The sequence below is a fragment of the Coturnix japonica genome, chromosome 5, assembly GCF_054131305.1.
Source record: "Coturnix japonica strain WE chromosome 5, WE-NBRP24, whole genome shotgun sequence".
In the NCBI taxonomy this organism is placed as follows: domain Eukaryota; kingdom Metazoa; phylum Chordata; class Aves; order Galliformes; family Phasianidae; genus Coturnix; species Coturnix japonica.
The window spans coordinates 34137501-34159039 of NC_140667.1; the positions used below are offsets into that span (position 1 = coordinate 34137501).

Here is a 21539-nt window from a genome sequence, read left to right on the forward strand (position 1 = left end):
GGATGACCTGAAGTGAGGTGTTTGTATTTCTTTTTCTCTAGCTTTTACAGCTTCTTACAGATAGTGCTTGTATTGTCAGTCCCATTTTAGGATGCTCAACTTTCCTCATGCACTGTGGTATGCACTAAGGCATCTCATTTAAAGGCCCTGTCTATCAAAGTAATTCCCTGGCGATGTCTTTATGGGAGAATTCAGCTATACCCCATGATCTGTAGAAGTTTTTGGCCATATCTTCTCCACATTGCTGTCTCCTCCCTTCTGCATGGAAGATCCCTGAGAGAGGAAATCAAGCACATGTACCAAAACCAGTGCTGAGGAGTGCTCATGCACAGTCTGTAACTGATGTTCAGTCAGAACCCAGGGGACTAGGACTGTAGAGATATTAAGTGGTGTGCTCTTGCAGCTCTGCGTTCATGCAAGTTTATCATGGATAGCCCTCAGTTTCCAAGCTAAATTATTTCCCACTTTATTGCAAAGATCCTTGATGGATTATTATACTTTTTTTTTTCTCTTCATATATCCTTAATAAAATTACTGTTAAAACACACGACTTTAAAAAACAAGACTAGTTTAGAGTAATGTAGACTTGTTAGTTATAAAAGCAAATCTGTACTGACAAGAATATTTATTCAAAATATTTTTTTTTCACATTCTAAAATTCAACATTTGAAAAACATGTAAGCTTCGCAATTTTATGCCCTATCTTGCCTAGCTAGTGTTATATTAAGAGAGACAAATGTATTAATTTGCAAGAGTTAAAATTAAGCATCTAAAACATGTTTATATCCCAGAGAAGAAGGGAGGGGGGAGAACAACAAAAAAAAAACCAACAAAAAACAAAAGGAAATTGATGTGTACTGTTTTGTGTGTGATTCCCAAGTATGTTTTAGAAATAACATTGAATTTTTATTGCCAAATTATATTTTCTACTAAGAGGGAGCTGAGGAGGGATAAATAATAGAATGATTGACAAATCTTTTAGGGACTTATTTTACAAGATGCTGCGCACCTCCTGATTGCTGCCAATCACTTCCATTTTTTTTCAGTTGATCCAAGAACATATGGCATTATTCAGATGGTGCTGAGCACCTTCAGTCACAGTCCTCATAATGCCACAACATCCTCATACTCTGCAAATGTGTGAATTGCTGTTGACATTTTAAATTGGAGGGTTATTTGGTCTTTGTCTGGATAAACTCCCAGCTGATATAAATGTATGTCTTGCCTGAGGATGTACTGTAATAGTAAATAATAAATAATCAATTTTATAATTATAATCTTATATTTTACACAGACTATGTGAAGTATCAGTTTGGTTCATAAAATACCACTTTTATTTGATGGGGGGGGGAAAAGGTACTACTTTTGTGGAGAACTGAAGTTTAGTTTATTCTCAGTGCAAATTTCTAAAAGTGGAACCTCTGGATGTTATGTGCACAAGGCAGTTGATTTAAAGAGATCAGAAAGGTGTTTAAATATAAATATATATATATAAATCAATTTCAACATACTGATTGTGCTGCATTACAGTTACCTGTAGAGAATCTCTAGTCATGTCTATCTGTTTTTGATGCCTCTACAGAATAACTGTCCAGCATCCTCTGCCCAACCAATCAGAATGTAGGAAAATCTACAGATATGACGGAATCTACTGTGAATCTACCTACCAGAAGTATGTTGAAATCTGTGTGAGTCTTGCCTCTAGCTCGTGCATTTAGTGCTCGTGCTCTCCCGCTATTCACAAATTACACATGTTGAAACCTTATACCTCTGCTTACATGTAAACTCTCTAAAGCAGGGACAGAAGTATGTTGCTTAATTCTTTGGGATTGTGTTCTAAAAGCTAAAAAGCAAATAAAAGACCCTATGACTTTGCTAAATCTCTTAGGTATGCTTTTGTACAGTGCAATAAACAAAAATGTATACATTAGAAAATCTAGGCAAAATGTATTGCACAGGTGGTTCACATCTTAGGGATTTGAAAGGTGTGTTATGTATAAATTAGCTGTCACTTTTTTTCAGTCGTGTAATGGAATGATGAGCTGTAATTTGCATAATCCTTTAAGAAGTCAAATTATACTGTCATGTAGCAGACTTAACATGCTAGCTAGGATTTCTTAGCTTTGCAGCTAATTAGTATGTACCTTACAGGACAGTTAAATTGAAGTTGAGTCCTCTTGCTTTGCAGTCATTTGCCTTTGTCCATTGCCCTAACAGAGCCTGCTTTTGTGTGCAACTGAAGGTTCTTACCAGTGCTTCTGACAAAAGTGCTGCTGCTGTGGGCATGCAACTGTAACGTGGTTAACTTCTGTTACTGCTGCAATCTATCAGTTAAATTTCTATTTTACTGTGGTAAGGATTTAATAATGCAGTTTTAAATAGAATTCAAAGGTATATATTTGACAGGTATATTATAGATGATTTTGTGTTAATATATTGCAAAGGCGTTATGATCTTTCTGCAGTTTTGCTGGATTTTCAAACTGCTTTCTGTCACTTAGCCTTTATTTTTCATACTCCAACTTTATTCTTATTTTCTGTATCAGCATTGTTGCTGTCTCATTTATAACAGTCATTTTCAAAGAAAAGAAAAAATCTTTGGCTTTTAAACATCATTTTTACTTATGCTGGACCAAAATGTTTCTTGGGCAAGGCTGGCATGTTCATCATTATTTTTTTGGGTCATATTCTTTCATCCGTTCTTCTTATTCCATAACTTGTTCCTTGTGCTTTTTTGTGATTTTTTTTTTTTTAATATGTTTTTAAGCAATAGCTACCATCGTATAAAAAATAACTTAGTTTTGAGTAGATGAAAAGTATCATTTTGGTTTAGATAACTAAAAAGAAAAGAGAAATCTAGATTTATCAATATACTTATAGCATTAATTTAACTGGTGTTAAATAGTAGGAAAAAAAAAAAAAGTAGAAGAAAAAAAAAAAAGAAAACAACAACCCTGAGAATAGCTACATTTGATCTGAGGTCTTATTTATGATTTGCATTGATTTATAAGGATTTCTTCTACTTTTTGTTGATTTTCCCGTCTCACTCTGCCAGTAATCAGCATACAGGCTGATTTAAACATTTTAGATCTAGTGTGATTGCAAGTGTCAGCATAGAACTTTTGTGGCTCTAATTCTCTTGTAACATCACTAAACATGAAAATATATTCCTTTGTTTAAATGTTTAAAGCATATTTGTTGTGTTCTATCTCAGTTTTTACAGTAACTTCAAGATTTTGAAAGTTAGTAAAACTAAGAGAAAATTGGCAGTTTTATATGAGCTCTAAATACAGTGATGCTGTTTATCTTAATGTTTGAAATTAAATAGACTTAATAATCAGAATAGTGAAAACAGCTGGCAGTATTGACCAAAAATAAGGTGGTAAAAGTTCACTTGCAAATAGGTGCACAGTTGTACAGGCAAATTTGGCCAAGAAGAAAGGCCAAAAATCAGACAGGTGATGAAGCGGTGTTATAATTGACATCTGTATCGTCATTACCTGAAATCGCTTATGTGATGAACTGGGTCAAATATTATTGCCAAGTTCACTTGTAGGAAACAGATTGGTTCTGAAAAATAATGCCTATCTTTCTCCAGCAGAGAGTGGTTGTTTTGATTAGTGAAATGTTCCCTTGGTGGTACTTCAGTGCTATTTAAGTTCTCTGAGGCGTTCTTTCTATCTTCCTCCCAGTGGATGTTTTTGGTACTTTTTCCCATGGTGATATATTTTCAACGATATGAGTTTAACAAGTTGTTAAAAATTCTTACTAAGTTAAAACCACAACAAAATCAAGCTGTATTAGTGGCATTTTTGAAGCTTAAACTTCTGGATGAACTCTTGCTAACAGTTGACTGTGTGTGAAGTAATATACACATGAACTACACTGCTGGAGAAGGGACTGCAACTTTGGTAGCTGATAATGATAGCTTCAGACTAGTTGCACCTAATGGTGGGAGGTTCTGCAAAACAGCAGAAGGCTTTGTGGTGTGCAAGTCCCACTAGGATATCTGGCTGTTGGCTCGGGTAGCAGCTGGGTTCAGTGTCATTTAGTGCTCCATTTCTGTCCACACCAGATTTAGGAACTTTTATCGCATACCTGATGGAAGTGTATTCATACCTGCAGTAACTGGTAGTTTGTGATCCTTCATAATGATTTGAATGTCCTTTTTATGCTCTAGACTTTTTTGGAGTTGAGTTAATCTTCATTTTTCATAATTGAGATGCTCTTGTTATGACCATTTACTAGACTTGAATCTGTGCACTTTGCATGTTCTGAGAATATCTAATTGCTAGAAGCTTGTTTTGTTTTTAAGTAGCTGGACTTTTTATTTATTTATTTTTATTGTCTATGATCGAGGTTCTTTTTTTTCCTTGACGTTTCTTTTTTCCCCAATTCCATTGAAAATGGCTGTTAGCGTAATGCTTTTCCCCTCGCTCTGGATTTGTGCTCAACTATCTACTATTTAAAGATATTTTCTTTATAGCTACAATTGAGATATGCTTATCATTTCAATTATAATCTGGCAGGATTATGCCCTGACCTTCTACCTCAAATATTTTTTCAGAAAACATTTGGTGAAATGTAGAATTAGGCTTGATGGTCTTTGGAGGGTCCCTTCCAAATTAAGATGTTAAGTCAAAGCCTTTTAATTCTCTTAAAAAAAAAAGAAAAAAAAAAAAAAGAAAAGAAAACAGAAGAAAAAAAAAAAAAAAGAAAAAAAAAGGAGTCAGGCCAAAGAAAGGAGTCGGGACAATTTATAATATTTTGTCTGTTTTATATATATTAAAATTTTTAATAGAAATCACTCTAAACTGCGTATGATCCACTTACAATCAAGTCTTATGCCACTAGATATCCCACCTGGAACACTGTTACCCCCACTGTCAATTACCTCAGTTGCCATGGGTCTATGTTATTTGTTCTTGCTGAACATGAAATATGCTTTTAAAAGAAAAGATCTAAAGCTTGGAAACAATTACAGTTTGTTTCTGCTTTTGGTAGCGGTAACGAGCAACACAACATAATTGTTCTAAAAAGATTTTACTGTTGTGCTTTTTGAAGCAGATTGTATGTCTTGAGCTATGGCAGTAAAATCAGAGGCCTGTCAGTTACTGACCTGGAGTTTGACTGACCATCACCTCCTGAACACTTTTTTCCCCTCCCTGTCCCCATCTCTGTAGCCAAGAATTTCAAGACTTCTTTTGTGGTGTCAAACAAAACTGACAGTAAAAAGAAATATTTTCTTCTCACTTCTAGTTCACTATAAGCAAGCTGCCAAGGCTTTTCCCACTTGTCCAGGTTGAAAATTCTTTCTTTTGTTTGCTCAGACACCTATGTTTTGCACCCTTGTTCACCTTTATGGAGTGTCAAATAGTGAACAAAGCCTGTGTAGAAGATCTCCAGAGATGGCACAGCTCCCTGCACGTGCTCCTGTTATATTTGTTGCTGAATTACAAGGAATAATGGCTTGTCAAGAAAAGTGTGTTTTTTTTTTTTTCTTGCCTGTCTGCTGGGAGTCCTGGTTGTGTACAAGCAGAGGATATCTCAGTTATTTCTTCTTCTAGAAGTTATTCCTTTCATAAAGTGGTTCTTCACAGTAGCATCTGGATTGTGAAGGGGAAATCTGTGTGCTGTCTCCAAAGCAAGGGTGGATGAATAATTTCTTCATTTCTTCCTGTCCACATTAAGCGGACATAAGTGTCATGTCTGTTTTCAGGTGGAGTATAGAGAACAGGAAAGAGTTCTGCAGTGAAGTATTTCTTCTGAAATCAAGAGCATGGAATAAATATGCAAGGAAAACACCTCACTCACTTAAGTCCCAGAAATACAGCTATGGCTTTATTAGCTCTTTTTCCTTTCATTTTTCTGCGATGATCATAGAACAGAAGGCTTATTGATTTCAGTGTAAGATGTGGAGCAGTTTGTCCTGGAAGGTGTAGCTGGTCATATGCACATTACCATACTGAGCCCGTGAATGCTCAGAACATCCAGACTTACCAGACTAAAATAAGCTCCCCCTAGAATGTGTGGTAGCTCAAAAAATATAAATATTTGTACAAATAAGAGAAGGATGCAGAAAGTGAAACCATTTTTTGTCTGTCTCTAAGGTTTAAATTAAGGTTATTTATTAAATGGACAAAACAAAAACAATTGCTTTGCGTATATGGGGAATCTCATGGCCCTGCTTACACATCACAAGAGGATATAATAGACCAAATAACTCTCCCAGGGTTTCTTGTGAGGAAAGATTAAAGGATTTCTTTGGGTTGTTGAGGTGGTCTACAGTGCTCATCACACTCTTAGTGTGGTTAGAGCAGACAAAGCAGGGGAGAGCTAATAGTTCTGAATGGGGAACTACAACTTTGTGGGAGTGGGCTTAAAACCCCCTGCCGGCTCCTCTGCAGCTGGTCTTGCTGGTTTGATGATTAGGGTGGTGCAGAGAAGTTGAGAAGGGCTGAGAGATTGCCACCTTTTTATGTCTTTCTATTCCTTAGAGGTAGTGTTGCACATAAATTGACTCAGGCATGAAACTTTTCATTATCCTTGTTTATATGATGTTGGATGGATTGGGATAGTTTGAAACAATTCTTTTAGCTGCAGGAAAAAAGAAAAGCAGCATATGAGTGAAAAAGACTGTCATTCAAGCTAATGCTGTAGGGCCTTAGGGTATACGAGCTTCTTCCCCTTCAGCTTGCCATGTATAGGGGTTAATCTAGCAAGGAATTGGTGTAGGGGACAATCTTCGTACTCATTCTGAAAAATTTGCTTTTTCATTTCATCTGCCTTTGTAAAAGGGAGAAGATAATGTTTCCTCATTTCATATCTTAATTTTTTCCCTTGCAATCTGAATTTGATGGCTATATTTGAAAAAATGTCTACATATTTCCTGGCCATAAATTTGACCTAACACTATATTTGTTTGAAAGCTAATAACCCAATTCACTATTTATGAGTATCTGTCAAATAAGCCACAGGTAACAAGCCTATTAATATAAATCTGATTCTTGTAGCCTCTGAGTGAGACTCTCCTTAGGAGATCTTTCTCCCTGTTACCATTACCTGTTTCTGCTCTCAAAGCATATCTCAAAAATATGCATATCTGCATATTATCTGTGCTGAACTTTCTAGATATCTTTTGCATGCTAAAAACAGGAGTCTTAAACTGAATTTAAAACAATGAACAGTGAGCCAGCATCATCTTGCATCTAAGATGTGAGAGTGAGCTTTCTCTGGGTAAGAAATGAAATTAGCTGTGCCACTTTGAAGTGATTAATGATCACTGGCTAGCATTAAGTTGAATATCTAATCCTTGGCTGATTGGAACATTTAAGAGAACAGCACTCAAAAATATAATTTTTCAATAATAGAAATGTTATCATACTTGTATTTCTATTATGGCATAGATGTTGTACTGGTTTTAAATTTTACTCTGAGATTAATGGAATGTACCCTGAATAGTGAATAGATAATATGTATAAGTGTTACCTAAAAATTTTCTTCCAATGAATAATAAAGGGTCACATTATTCAGTTTAACAAGATCCCATTTGGTTTATAGTTCAATACAAATTTTGAAGATTCATTTAAGCTTTGCAGTGTCTAATTGTAATATCTATTCTTGGTTAAATTCTGAAGTGAATTTAGTATTGGTCAACTGACCAATTAGGCAATTACCTTTTGCTATCTTGCATGCAGTTTAAATTTTTGGGTGTCCAGGTCCCATGACACTCTTTGAATTCCCTATTAATACATATTTTTATATAGTCTGTAGAAGTTGTTTATGCATTTCATTTTTATTTCAGATATGAAAGTCTTAGTGATTTTTTTTTTTCTTTTGCGTCATGCTACCATTTTCAGAAATTGAAAGATCAATTCAAATTATCAGTGACTGAATTATTCTTTACATTCAGCAACGCTTGAATTTTCCATGCTCTTTCAGTACCTTATTGCTTTGCACAAATAAAGAAACACTGATACCTAGTATTTCTCAAATACCATGTGGGAAAGCAGTCTGCAAGATAAGTCTGTTTCATTTGTTCAGTTGTTGAATGAATGCATAACAACAACAACAAAACCAGTATTTACCCCCCCCCCCCCCAAACATAAGAAGCCAAATATCTGCCTTAAAGCTCATGTACTCATGTAAAAGTCATGGGTTGCAGTAACAAAGGTATCATGGAGCATTTTAAGAATGCTTTTGAAAGGCAGGCAGTGTACCAGTTTTTGATTTGAAAGAGCAATATAAAATAGAAAGACAAACCTGCAACCTTTTTTTATTAGAAGGAAAATGCTGATTATAAGAACTATGGTAAACAAAAATGCTACTTTTCTTAGATGAAACATATTTACTGTTAGTTATCATTTCTGTTATGTGTTGCTACTTTATTTTATGTTGAATTTTCACCAAATCTGGCAGTAGTAAGTTTAAGAATCCTTTAATACTCATGACATTCCTCAGTTCTCCCTAGAGAGTAAGAAGTTGACCTTTATCCCTGTCTTTGACAGAGGATTTCCACTCTTGTTTTTAGCGAGGCAATTTCTCCAGAATGTGAACACCTCTTGTTGCTGTTTGCAGTCTTTCTGGTTTGAGTAGTGGTATCATGTATTAGATGTTCCTCTGGTAAAGCTCAAGGATCACAGATACAAACCAGTGCTGTCTTGCTGCCTGCTGTTTGAAACAAAGATTCTCAGTCTCTTGCATGAGTGGAGATTTATACAAGACTTTCCTGTTGCTGCTCAGTACTTCCTCCTGTGTACATCAAAGGTTTGCTTATACTGACCTAGCCAGGACTTTACACTGTAGGCTAATACTAATTTTGTTACTCACCATCATCCACGTGCCCCTTTCTGTGTTATTATTTTGCCTTTATCTGGAATCTGTGTTCTTAGTTACTAGACAGACAGCTTTGCATTCTACTGTGTTAAAACACATTTTATTCAGGTGAGACCAGGCTGCCATGCAATCTGTAGAGCTGACAGCTCCTCGGTAGTTACCATTTTATTATCTTTTGTGTCATCTGCAAATTTTACTGGGAAGGATTTTGTTTTCTTCCACATCATTGATTTATTCTGTGCAGGGTACTCTGCAGGGAATTAAGGGCTCAAGGAGCTGTTTCCCTGCGTGGAATACTTGGGGTAGGTCTAATTCATATTTCAGAGCTGCTGGTCATAATGGCTGGGAGCACATTAGGGCTGCTGGCACTGATGAGCTGCAACAAAACAGGGGTTGTGAGTCATGAGCACATACATTACATTCAGGAGTACGATGTGACAGTGTCCTTTCTTTAAAGAAACATAAGGCTTGTTTTGCATAGCAGTGCTGTTGAAAAACAGAAAAAAAAAAAAATCCCTTGAAAATCTGCATGTCTGTAGTGACAGCTAATAGTAAATCTAGTTTTATTTCCAAAAATAGATTATTTGTGAATGGTTAGCAAATTAAGTGAATGTGTGTCCAAAAAGAAGTGCAAAGTTTCTAGAAAACCGGGAACATTTCATGTTAGATTTCTTCCTAAACAAACTACTTTTAATTCATTTCCAAGCGGCGCTTTTATTTACAACTAGACCTGCTTCTCTGACAACCAGAAGTTTAAACAACGAAATCATCTAGCATAATGATTTATTGTAACATAGGCTCAGAGTTTACTGGAAATGTATCTTTTGGTTAATGTTTTGTCCCTCATTCTTCAAATTTTCCTTTCCCCACCTCCCAAAAAGTTTTTCATTGAGCAAACTTCAAAATTGTGCACTCATTTCTTAACAACAGTAGCAAAATGAAATTGGTAATTTAGATCTCTTTAACACTTTCCTTTGTGTAATGTTTAAGTTGTTTAGTCACTTATTTATTCTCCCACGCAGCCATAGGACTGTGAAAGTGATGCAAATCATATTTCAAATTCAGATGCAGCAACATAACTAAGCTTTGGACTTACCTATGGGAAAAACTACTGACTTATTGCTAAAACTCCTTTTCTTTAAATTGAGTATGGATGGAGATATTTTACTTAGGCTAATTTATTTCTACTATAAGAGAAATAATGCTCCAGTGAAAACACACAAAAATTTAGAAAAATTTTCATTGCTTCAAGGTGATTTACAGAATACACAGCTTGTATTAAATTTTGTAAAGCTTCTGTCTGTTTTTGCTCCAGTTCTGGAGCCCCTAATGCAAAAAGGACATGGTGTTGTAGGAGCGGGTCCAGAGGAGTGCCACAAAGATGATCAGAGGTCTGAATACCTTCCCAATGAGGACAGAGCTGGGGCTCTTGAGCCTAGGAAAGGGAAGGCTCTGAACAGGCCTTATAGTGGTCTTCCTGTACCTGAAGGGGGACTACAGGAAAGCTGGGGAGGGACTTATTAGAAGGGCACGTAACTACAGGTCAAGGGGAAATGGTTTTAAACTGGAAGGCGGTAGGTTTAGACTAGATATCAGGAAGAAATTCTTTTCTGTGAGGGTGGTGAGACACTGGATCTAGTTGTGCAGCGTGGTTGTGGTTGCTCCGTCCCTGAAAGTGTTTGAGGCCATGCTGGGCTTTGAGCAACCTGGTCTAGAGGGAGATGCCTTTAGCAGAGGGGTTGGAACTGGATGATCTTAAAGATCCCTTCCAACCCAAACCATTCTTTGATTCATTCTCTATATATTATTAGATGTTTTAACTTGAAGTTCCATGTTCAAATGCACTGAAATATGCATACACAAATGCATACACCATTTTGAAAACAAAGAAAATACTGTGATATTAGAGTATTAGATAATGTAAGTGGAAAGCATATTTCTGTGTAATGCAAGTAGAATAGAAAGGGAAAAAAATTGTAATTTTAATCATTTTCAGGCATAAAGCCAATCTTGTAATGTCAACCTCTCCCCCGCCCTGCCCCCCCGCCCCCCCCAAAAAAAACCCCAACAAAACAAACAAACAAAAACCACAACCAGCTAACAAACCACAAGAAAAAAAATATTGCAAAGCTGTAATCAAAGATAATTAATTAAATAATCAAAAATAATGATTGAGATTTGCCATTTATTTATGGAAAGTAGGAAATAAATTTCTCAGAAATACCAAGCAAAAAATCTGATCAACAAGAAGGGGGGACACGCAATCTGTCTCATTTCAAAGCCTTCTGTTTGTTGAGTGACAGGAGGCTCACAAAAGAAGACACCTTTTCCTGTTGTAATTGCATTGGACTTTCTCTTACAGTTTTGTAACTGAAGTTGGGTCTGTGCCATATTTGAGATTGCAGACTGTGACGCAGAGTAGTCTGAGATGCTGTATCATGTACCATTTAATCAGACCGCACTAGTTAGAGCATGTGTGGTAAACTGGGAATAATTTGTGTGTAAAATCTTTCCAGCTGCATTTATATGAAAGGTGAAATTCCCTTACCTCTACACAGAAGTCAGTTAAATGGACTGCAGGGAACTGAGCAGCAGTTGAATGAATTAATTTCATGTACCTGTCCATAGCTGGCTGTGACACTACAGTGTGGCTCCTCCGCAGCTGACTTGCAGCCAGGCCCTCTGCATGTCTTTGTGGAGCTCCTGGGCTGCTGAATTTATCAATACTGTTCATTTTGACTTCAAATCTCAACTAAATAAGATTCATTTTGTAGAATTTGAAGGGACAGTAGTTGTTCTACAACTTCTTCATGAGTAATCATTGGGATAAACAAGTTGAGCTGTAGTTTATTTAAAAATCATCCCTATTCTTTCCCCCCCCCCCCAATAATATACAGGCATTTAAAACTTTCTTGCTGAAGACTTGCATTAAGGGTGAGAAACCTTATCTTCTGGCATATTTCAATTTCAGTCTTCATAGGATACTCCATATGCTGTGATATACCTGACTTACTATGGCAATGCTATTCATGCTAAATCCCATGTAGTTGAGCAACTTTCCATTGATATCTAATGATGTACACAAAATTTTTCCAAACAAACAAACCAAAAAACCTCTAACTCCTTCAAAAATCTCTCAACAAAATTGGACTGTAAAATGTACTGACAGTATCCTAGTCAGGAACAATGCTTGCTTTGAGATCTTGCTTTAGATTTTCTTACTAAGAAAGCATTTTATGGTTATTATAGCAGGAGTCTTTCTTACTTCCAGTGATAGCAGCATGCTTTTAGAATCACTGCGTTTCTGCTTGTTTACTGATGATGGCTATGTTACATGCTGGACCCATCAAGCCAGACAGAGGCAGTTCTGATTCATATCACCCTGGGGAGCATCAGGCATGTATCCAAACCATGCATCAACATCAGTAGTAACTGTGGTATTGAAATTACCAGAAAGGCATAGCATCAGATAATTATCCATAAAATAGTACTACTGAATGGCTGTAAAATTCACAGATGGTAGGTTCATATCTTCCAGGAGCACAGTACTCTGTAACAGGCAAAATCTGTTAAGAAACAGGTCAAGGCAGCCTCATTAGATAGCTTTTTCATTGTTACTTTATCTTTCCTCCCACCTCCTTCCCAAGTTTACTGGCAAGTTATAAACAGAACTTTTGTGAGGTGTCAGAAGAGCAATTCAGCTAGTGCAGGCCTAGGTTATCACTTAAAGGTTAAACTGAAATCTAAATATTGACATTGTCACCAATTGGAACAAAATACATTTCAGAATACCAGCAATTACATGCACGTTTCTGACTTCTGTATGGGCCAAATGTATTTTCTTTTGGTAAGATACTTCGTATTCTTGTAGCAATGCCCCCTTCATAAGTGTTAAGATACCCCAAGCAGTGTTGGCCAGAGCAGCGAACTGCTCCTTTTTATTCTGTTTCCTCATTAGCTCCAGTTACCATTTATTTTGAGGTGAAAACTAGGAGTAGCTTTTTTCCCTTAAATTGAGGGAGACTCTTATCTGGAACTCTGAAGAATTCATAAAGATGAATAAATGTTGTGTTTCACAGATGTTTAGGTCATTTTATACGGGAATTGGCTGAACCCTTCATGCACTGCCTTTTATGTGAGGATAAGTGCTCCTTTTCTCAGCAGCAGTTTAAGGAGGCAGAGTCCTTCTCTGAGCCTCTTCACCCAAGCATTATTTTAGTAGATAGTTTGTACTGCCCATATGGCTCTTGCAAGCATCTTAAATACAAGTCTTAGTGTCATGGCAGCAGTATGCTCAAGGTTTTAAGTGGAAGGTTTCCTCCTTCACCACAGTTCTTATGTAGTTAACTCCTGTCTGTGAACACTCATGATATATGTGTTGTTAGGAGGCTTGAAATTAGTGTTTTATGCTAACACTCCTAAATTTGTGGTCATTCCCTGGAATGGGGAAGTAGGGCTCCTCTGAGCTAAGAGTTGTTTCTCTGCATGTTCGAGGTGTGTTTTCTCTGAAGACATTATAAAAGGCTCATCTGTTTACACATGCATATTTTATAAGCGGTGATTTTGGGAAATGTATTAAAATTCATGTTGGGATGCAACTCCTGCTGGATTAACATTTGTATATTGTGTTATCTTCTTCCATGTGCTTATCTAAGGGCAATTTGTCAAAAATACAAAACAAAACAAAAAAAAAAACAAAAAAAAAAAAACCAACACAAAAAACAACCCATAAAGTAAATAAATAATTGCTTAAAGTTGATCATCTACTCCTCATACTTGTACACCCAATACCATGTTTGTGGCTTCTCAATCTTTGATTTTTGTGTGGACATTTTTTATTTAAAAAACAAACAAACAAACAAAAAACAACCCACAATCCTATGTGTGCAAACATCAGTCAATTATTGTTGTGTTTAAGCAAAATTTTACATCTGCATTAGAATGAAAAACATAATTCAAGTCGATATGGGTGCAGTATATTGCATGGAGGCAGTGAGATGACATCGAAAACAGAAAATAATTGCATTTTACACTAAGTGCAGGATATTTCCTTTAAACAGGAAATTACTGTTTTTTCCCTCTTAATACTTCAGTTTTTATATTGAAAGTCTCCCTACTGCTGAACCATGTTCCTGTTTAGTCATGTCTTATCCCAACAGCTTCCTCTGCTGCCAGTTGCACTCGTTGCTTACCCAAATTCCTGGGGCTGGAGATTATGTTCCTTGCAACTGCAGCACATTGCAGAGCTTTTGGTAGCACTTGCGTAGATTAGTGTCTGATACTGCTTTTAATGTGCCTGTTACCTCCCACTATATACCTCTTTTTCCCTGGCTTGAGGCCTGTACTTAGAAGACCACAGTATGCATTCCAAATGGCTCTGCAGGCAATGTCTGCAAGGGAAAAATAGGTAAATATAATGAACCAGGGAGGTAAATGCAGTACTATACTGCATAATTCATTTGTGGTCTCAAAAGCAAGGGATTCAAAAATACTAGTTAAAATATAAATATTGATATTACAATGTTTATTATATGGTAGTAAATAACCCCTTTAGTTAAGCAGATGAAAATTTAGGTCAGACCTGTACTTTCAATATGGATCAAAGAATGTTTTTGATGAAAGGAAGTTGACTATTTGCAATTCTGTATAAAGACCTGGTTATTTAACGTGTGGGTATGAGTGGTGGAGGACAATTACCTGACTTTTAGTTTGCCATAGCTATCTAATTTCATCTGCAGATAGGTAGAGTTTGGTTGTCACAGTGATGTGCATTCATACTCAAGGAGACACAAGCACATATAAAAGGAAAGATGAATAGTTCCTCTTGGATTTAGAACAAGAAGAATGCTCAGAACTGTGGGGGGAAAAAAAGAGCACAGTATATCTCTCTGTCTTCAAGACTGTTGTATCAGAAGTACTCAGAATGGACATGGGAGGGAAGAATGGATTACAGGCTTGTTGAAACAAATGAATCCTGTGCAATGAATGGGAATTGGGTCCCGATTAGGTGTAACTCAGCTCAGGCAGAAGGAATGAGGCTGAAGAGTACAACAGGTGGAGGGTTGACTGTTGCAGTGATAAGGGGAAGAAGGTGCATGCACAAGGGAGAGCTCTGTGATCCTCAAAAAGGGCACTTCTTGAAGCTCAAGCAAGATGAGAAAACCAGACATCTGGATTGGCTATAGCTTTGCATGCTAGAGAATTGAAACTGTACTTGTTTTGGGAACCCATTGAAATAAATCTTTTTTTCCTTCAGTATTACTTCAGAGAGTGAACACAAAGTCCCCCAAGGGCTAGAGCTAGCGGGGCTTATACTCTTGACCACTGGAGACCTCTTGCACTGGAGAGCAAAGCTAGTGGTGTCTCATGTGGATAAAAATTGGTGACTAAAAAAGCACATGCCTAGTAACTGTGCCACAGCAGTTGTGAAAGTGATTATCTCCAGTCTGAGGAAAGTTCATGAAAACTAGACTAGGCTTAATAGCTCACAGACATAATGAAACCCAAACATAACAGCTGGCAGAATGGAGTCTTCCAAGGCTGGTGGTTTGCATCAGCAGGAAGATCTGTTAAGCACCAGCTCGCTTATTTAGATTTTACAGGTTGGCCAGGTATGCTGAACTTGTTCCAACTGCAGTTGTAACATTTCAGGGGGAAAAAAAAGCAACAAAATTTTCCACATTCTTCTAGAAGGCCCATGTGGAGAAACTTAACTATTCTGGCTGTGCAATTGCTAACTCTGTTATCAGTTATGGATCTCAGCAGGACAGAGATATGGCAGAGAAACTCTTGAGTAAAGTGCTGAAATGACACTTTTGTTGTCGTGAAAGGACCACTCTGCCTTATGTCTTCTGTTTTTTGTTGGTTTAAAACAAAATTATTTAGGAATAATGAAAAATTAGCTCACTGAAGTGCAATTATCTTCCCTGAAGCAGTGAAGGTGTTCTGTAGATGGCAAAAATGTTCAAATGTTACAGGACTACCACTTGCTGTTACCAGTCAGACTTAAGCATTAAACTTACCTTTGCTTAGTGCTTGAGTGATCGTAGCTATTTTTTGTCAGGGTATATCAGGATTTTGGTAAAGCTACATTGTCTGGTTAAAGGCTAGAATCTGATCTTTTAAAAATAGAATAAATCTATTAAAAATAATCTTTTAAAAATAGAATATTTAATTCATCTAAAAAGTAGAATCTTGGACACAAAGATAGGGAAATCATAGTTTATGTGTGGCTTCAAAATTTGAATCCCAGTTTGTCTAATAGAAAGATATAGAGAATTTCCAGATCTGTAAGATGGATATGCTGCTTTTGCCACTAAACTATTGTAGGACAGGAGAATAGAATCTTAACATTTTCTTGCTTTTGTCTTTTTTTTCAGTTCAGACATTCATTTTAATGTTATGCCGATTATTGCATCATCCTAACTCTTCTGCCTCAGAACTACGTTTGGAACATGCTTTTATCTCTCCTTATTAATACTTGAAACCTCATACCACTTCACCACTGTACTACAGCTAATGCTCTTTTCTCTTGCTTAAGCCTACTGCAGTCTCTCTGGCCCTGCCGTCAATCACCAGCTGGATACTGAGACAAATTTTTTATAGCAGCTTCTGTCAGTGCAGAGAAAATATTTTGAAAAATGCAGTTTAAAAGCTGAGTGTCAGCCTGCTGAGTAGCCTGGTTAAACAGGAGAATTGACTCTGCCAAGTTTTTGTTGTTTGGCTTTTTTTCCCCCCCCTTTAATTAAAAAAAAAAAAAAAAAAAAAAAGAAAAAGAAAAAAAAGTGGTTTGGGGGCTAGCCTAAATAATAAACAAAATAAGACTTTCTTGGCAGGGACTCATAACTGACTAAGATTCTTAAGCATTTTACACGACCATTTCTGTCTGTACTTTTTTGTTTCCAGTAACATGGAAATTTTCAGCTTGTTTTGCATGTCACAAGGAAGAGCAGCAAAGAGCATATAAGCTGCAGTAGCTCTTGCAGATCCCTTGTTGTCTTCTTGGCTTGTTTTGTTGCCTTTTTTTTTTTTTTTTTCCCTTTTTTGTTGTTTGTTTTCCCCAACAATTCTAAACAATTTTAAAGTGTGTTGCTTCAAAGGTTCAAAATCCTACAACAAACAATACTTTGTATCTCTTTTGGAATACTTCCTGTAAAGATTTCTGTGCTTAGTGTTTATGGCCAGAGCAAAACGTGTTTAAAAGATTTAGATAGGCAAGAAGCCACATCCATTTCTTTAAAGCCACTTTGAGAGAGGATGGTGGAAGCACACAGCATATTGCATAGTAAATCTTTTATTAGAAAGCAGCAAACCCCTTGTTGAGAAGTGCATTGGTCTCTTGAGCCAGTGAATATTACTGTCCTACAGATATATTGTTGGAAGCTGCACTGAGAAGTGCAGCCTACTTGTTAGTTGATAAATAGAGATTCAAATAATCTACTAGGCTATTTTATGGTGCTTGTTAACAATATTTACCTTCCTAAATTGATTCAGTATAATCCTTGCTGTAGCTTTACCTCATTTCTGGAAGACATGTAGATAATGTGGTACTTATATGAAGTCTTACATGTCACTGAGAAAATGCTAATTTTTCCTTACTTGAATTGTACAGCAGGATTATATTAACATAAACTTTGGAACATTTGAGCTCCCATAGGGTATGGAGTGCGGTTGATATGACATGACTTGCCTTCAACAGTTGTTTTAACAAGATATCCTTCATATAAAATATAGCAAGCTGAAAGGCATAACCGAGTGAGTTTAGTAAAATCACTATTGGCAAAATTCTTCACTTTCATCTTTATCTGATTAATTCAAGGCTGAATGTTACAAAGAAAGTATTTTTAGTCTAGAATTGTATATGGAATATATATATGTATTCTTTTTTTTTTAATAGAAGATTCTCTCTAGTAAATTTTTAAACTGATTGTTTGTGCATTTACTCATAGTAAAACCCACAGTGTTTAAAAGTCTTCTCACTTCTCCTAAAACTGCTTTAATAATACATTAATTAACACTTCTGTAGCAGTTGGCGTATTTAACACGCAAGATAATTTACAGTTCCTAATATTTAAAACTGCGTGTGAAAAAGACCAGCATTAGTTAACAGAAAATGCACTATATTCACTACATTTGAATGTAGCAATACATTCTGAATATGTAATTTACACGTACCTTTGCTTTAATTTATTAAAAACACTCAGTAATGTCTTGATAGTACTGCTAATATTGTTTGAATTGCTATTAAAGGTTTTTCAGATTCCTGCTTTATTTTTTCCTATGCCATTCTGTTATTCTTTTTATTAGAACCATGCAAAGACTTATAATCAAATGATAATTTTTGGTTTGTATAAATGATCTCATATTTTATGTGAAAATATGGTATTTTAATTTTTATACTTTTTACTCGCACAAGGCTTTTTGTATTGTCTTGTATCAAAAGGCTTTGTCTGACCATGAACTTGAGAACAGATCTCAAATATAGACAGATTTTACTGTCTCTTCACTTTATGCTGCAGATATAAGACTACACAAGGACACTAAATGGCTTGAAGGTTTAGTAATGGGATGTGGAGACCTTCACCTTAGGTCACCAGTATGAATGTAGCCCAGGTGGGTGGAAACTAAAAGCCATTATTATCTGATGGCTCTTGGATGGCCTGTATAAAATGAGATGATGGTCCTAGTCTACTTCCTAGCAGAAAGATGCCAATATTGTAGAATCATGGCTGGAGCATTCACAAATTGGGATATTTGGTGGAATTCTGCAGAAAATCAGATGCTGACTGAGCTTGAATGCTGGACCTCAAATGGTTCCTCCCAATCAGGGAAGCATAATTGTGCAACAGAATGGAGAAACCATTTGTTGGCTTTTTTTGTGCTTGTTTGACTAGCTCTGTTTTTAAAATGCATTTCCAAAACTGTTTAGCTATGTTTGGCTCCTATGGTTGTTACTTACAAGGTATTTCAAAGAAATGCTGCATGATCCTTCTTATGAATAAGTTGAAGTCCTGGCAAAAGAGGGTGGGAGGTGGGCAAGGACACAATAGAGGCAGGGGGTGGGAGGTGGTGGAACACAAGAACTAGTTCTACTAGTTAGCAGTAAGTCTGGAAGAGGTGGTAATCCTGGTTGATTTTTTGCTAGTTAGATCTTACAAGCTGGTTAACTGCCTCAACTTTCCTACCTGTAATTTTGCCACCAGACTACAGCCATTTTAAGCGGTCCTGGAACTAGAGAATAAATGCACTGTATGTTGCATTACTGTCAGATGCACTGAAACAGTCTTAATTGTGATCACTGTTCAAAATCGGTGCTCAATATCTACTTGTTCTAGGGAATGGCAACGCAAATATTTTTTTTCCAACCCGCAGATTTCTCCCTTTCAGCTTTTATGCATGTTGGTTTATGTGCATCTCTCTCAAACATAAACATTGATTATGCTTGAGATTAGCTGATTAGCTAATGAAACTCACCTGGCCTGATAAATGCATCATCATCTTCCCTTCCCTTCCCTTCCCTTCCCTCTTTTCCTCTTTTCCTCTTTTCCTCTTTTCCTCTTTTCCTCTTTTCCTCTTTTCCTCTTTTCCTCTTTTCCTCTTTTCCTCTTTTCCTCTTTTCCTCTTTTCCTCTTTTCCTCTTTTCCTCTTTTCCTCTTTTCCTCTTTTCCTCTTTTCCTCTTTTCCTCTTTTCCTCTTTTCCTCTTTTCCTCTTTTCCTCTTTTCCTCTTTTCCTCTTTTCCTCTTTTCCTCTTTTCCTCTTTTCCTCTTTTTCACTTTCTATGGAAATTTAAGGAAATACCTTTGTCCTTGACTTTCTAGAAAGTCTGCTTGCAGGATTACTAGTCTCCATTATCTTAGCACCTTCCCTCCCAACACATTCTATCCTTTTGTTTAAGGACCAAGAGGGCACACCACAAATTAGAGGACCATGTTGCTATAAGATATCCAGTACTGCCAGATGCACTTTCATCTCTCTGTGTAACATCATAAGTTAGAGACAATGTTTCATTGCAAAGAAAGTCATGGTAGCAGAATAGCTTGGGTATTTTACTGATTACACTGAAATCCATTTCCTTTCCTGAAGCTGTTGCTGTCTCATGACTATGACTAGACGTTGCTGGTGTTTCAGCTTTATTCATGCACCTCAGGCTTACATTGGGTGCTAGAATGCAATGGCATTTGAATGGAATTACTTTAGAAGAAAGAATCTTGTATCATACATGTTACTTAAAAAAATTTTCAAACAAATGCTTGTTCCTTCTTAAAATATACTGGCCCCTAAATGGTGAATTAAAGGATACATCTGGATTCCACTGAATGTGTTAAACATTGTAAATATTTATTGTAAGTACTGTAAATATTGTCTTTCTAAATACATAAACATAAAAGATTTATAGTTTGGTATCCCAGGAGCCTGTGTACCGGAATAATTTGTACATTCTCCCTAACAAACAAATCAGGTGCAAAACACTAGGCTGCCCAAAAACATCACTTCCTCAAATATTCCATGAGAACTTACAGGTGTTCAGTTATTTGACTTTATTTAAGATAATGATGTAGTGAACATTGCTTACAAATTGCTGGATATTTTTTCCCTCTTGGGGATAATTAACAGAATTGAAAGTTCTAAATGGAGCATACTGTTTTACTGTTTTACAAAGACATTTCCTCATACCTGCATCTTTTTGACAACAAACCTCAATCAGTTTCAAAGCCTTAATAAAAGCATCCACAGTCCTGTGTATTGTCTGATACGAGATGCTAAACAATTTGAATGTTCCATTAAAACTCTATGACATAAACAAAATTGCACAAAGTGTAAACTGAATGTTTTCAGTTCTAATGTGGGGAAAAATCAGATTCATTTGCATTTAAGTAGATCTAGCTTGATACAGTCTTAACTTTTTTATGAGGTAAAAACAATTACAGATGATAAAAGGAAATGTCTAATTATTAATTCGAAGTTAGATATTTTTGCGTGTTTACTGTTTTTACTGTCATTATTCTGCAAATGTAGTTCCAGTCTGTAGTTAGACAGAAATCTTCCTTTGAATTTGCTATTTCCTATGTATTTTTCAGCACATGTAAACCTAGGGCTGTAACTATGGATGATGATCTAGGGACTGCAGCAGTTAGACAAGTCACAGTAGAGGTTTGTAACTTCTTTTAATTTGCTAATCCATGCATGGAACAACATTTCCAGCATTACCCAGAGATTAAGCCCCAGGGCCAAGGGCAGGGCCTCAATTTTAGTTTGCTAGTGATAGGCATACTGTGATTGGAACTAGGTCTCTGCTGTGGACAATACCAATCCTATTCAATTTAAATTTCAATAAGTGTAGCAAAATGTTAAACTCAGAAAATATGAATTAAAAAGAATAAAACACAATTTAAAAATAAAACATAACACAACTGTCTTTACATTCAATTGCTTCCCTGGATAAATATGTCTTTTTCAAAAATGGAAAGAAATAGAGTAGAATACAGTATGTTAATATTATGCAAAATGTTTATTTCTGAGGGTGTGATTATTAATGAGAAAAGAACAAAAAAGGTAATGATTTTTGTGTAGATGATTGTGATAGTATTTATCAATGTAATAAGTACTGCACTTCAATGCAATTTTTTAATAGATTTTTGTTTACTCTGATGATTAACTGGTAATTCATGCACATTAGGTTGCTTTTTTTTCAATGTAGGTCAAAA

General features: G+C 36.2%; 1 protein-coding gene across 8 annotated transcripts in view; it reads left to right on the plus strand.

The window, feature by feature from the left end:
• Positions 1–21539, plus strand: part of NPAS3 (neuronal PAS domain protein 3) — a 575240-nt gene that overhangs the window by 77137 nt on the left and 476564 nt on the right. For 4 of the 8 annotated variants that reach the window (XM_085549109.1, XM_085549108.1, XM_085549111.1 and 1 more), the window contains exon 2: positions 1583–1672. The exons of the other annotated variants lie outside the window; for them this stretch is intronic. In XM_085549109.1, the coding sequence (XP_085405235.1) occupies positions 1583–1672 (90 nt within the window). The remainder of the gene's footprint in view (positions 1–1582; positions 1673–21539) is intronic. 8 annotated transcript variants of the gene reach the window in all.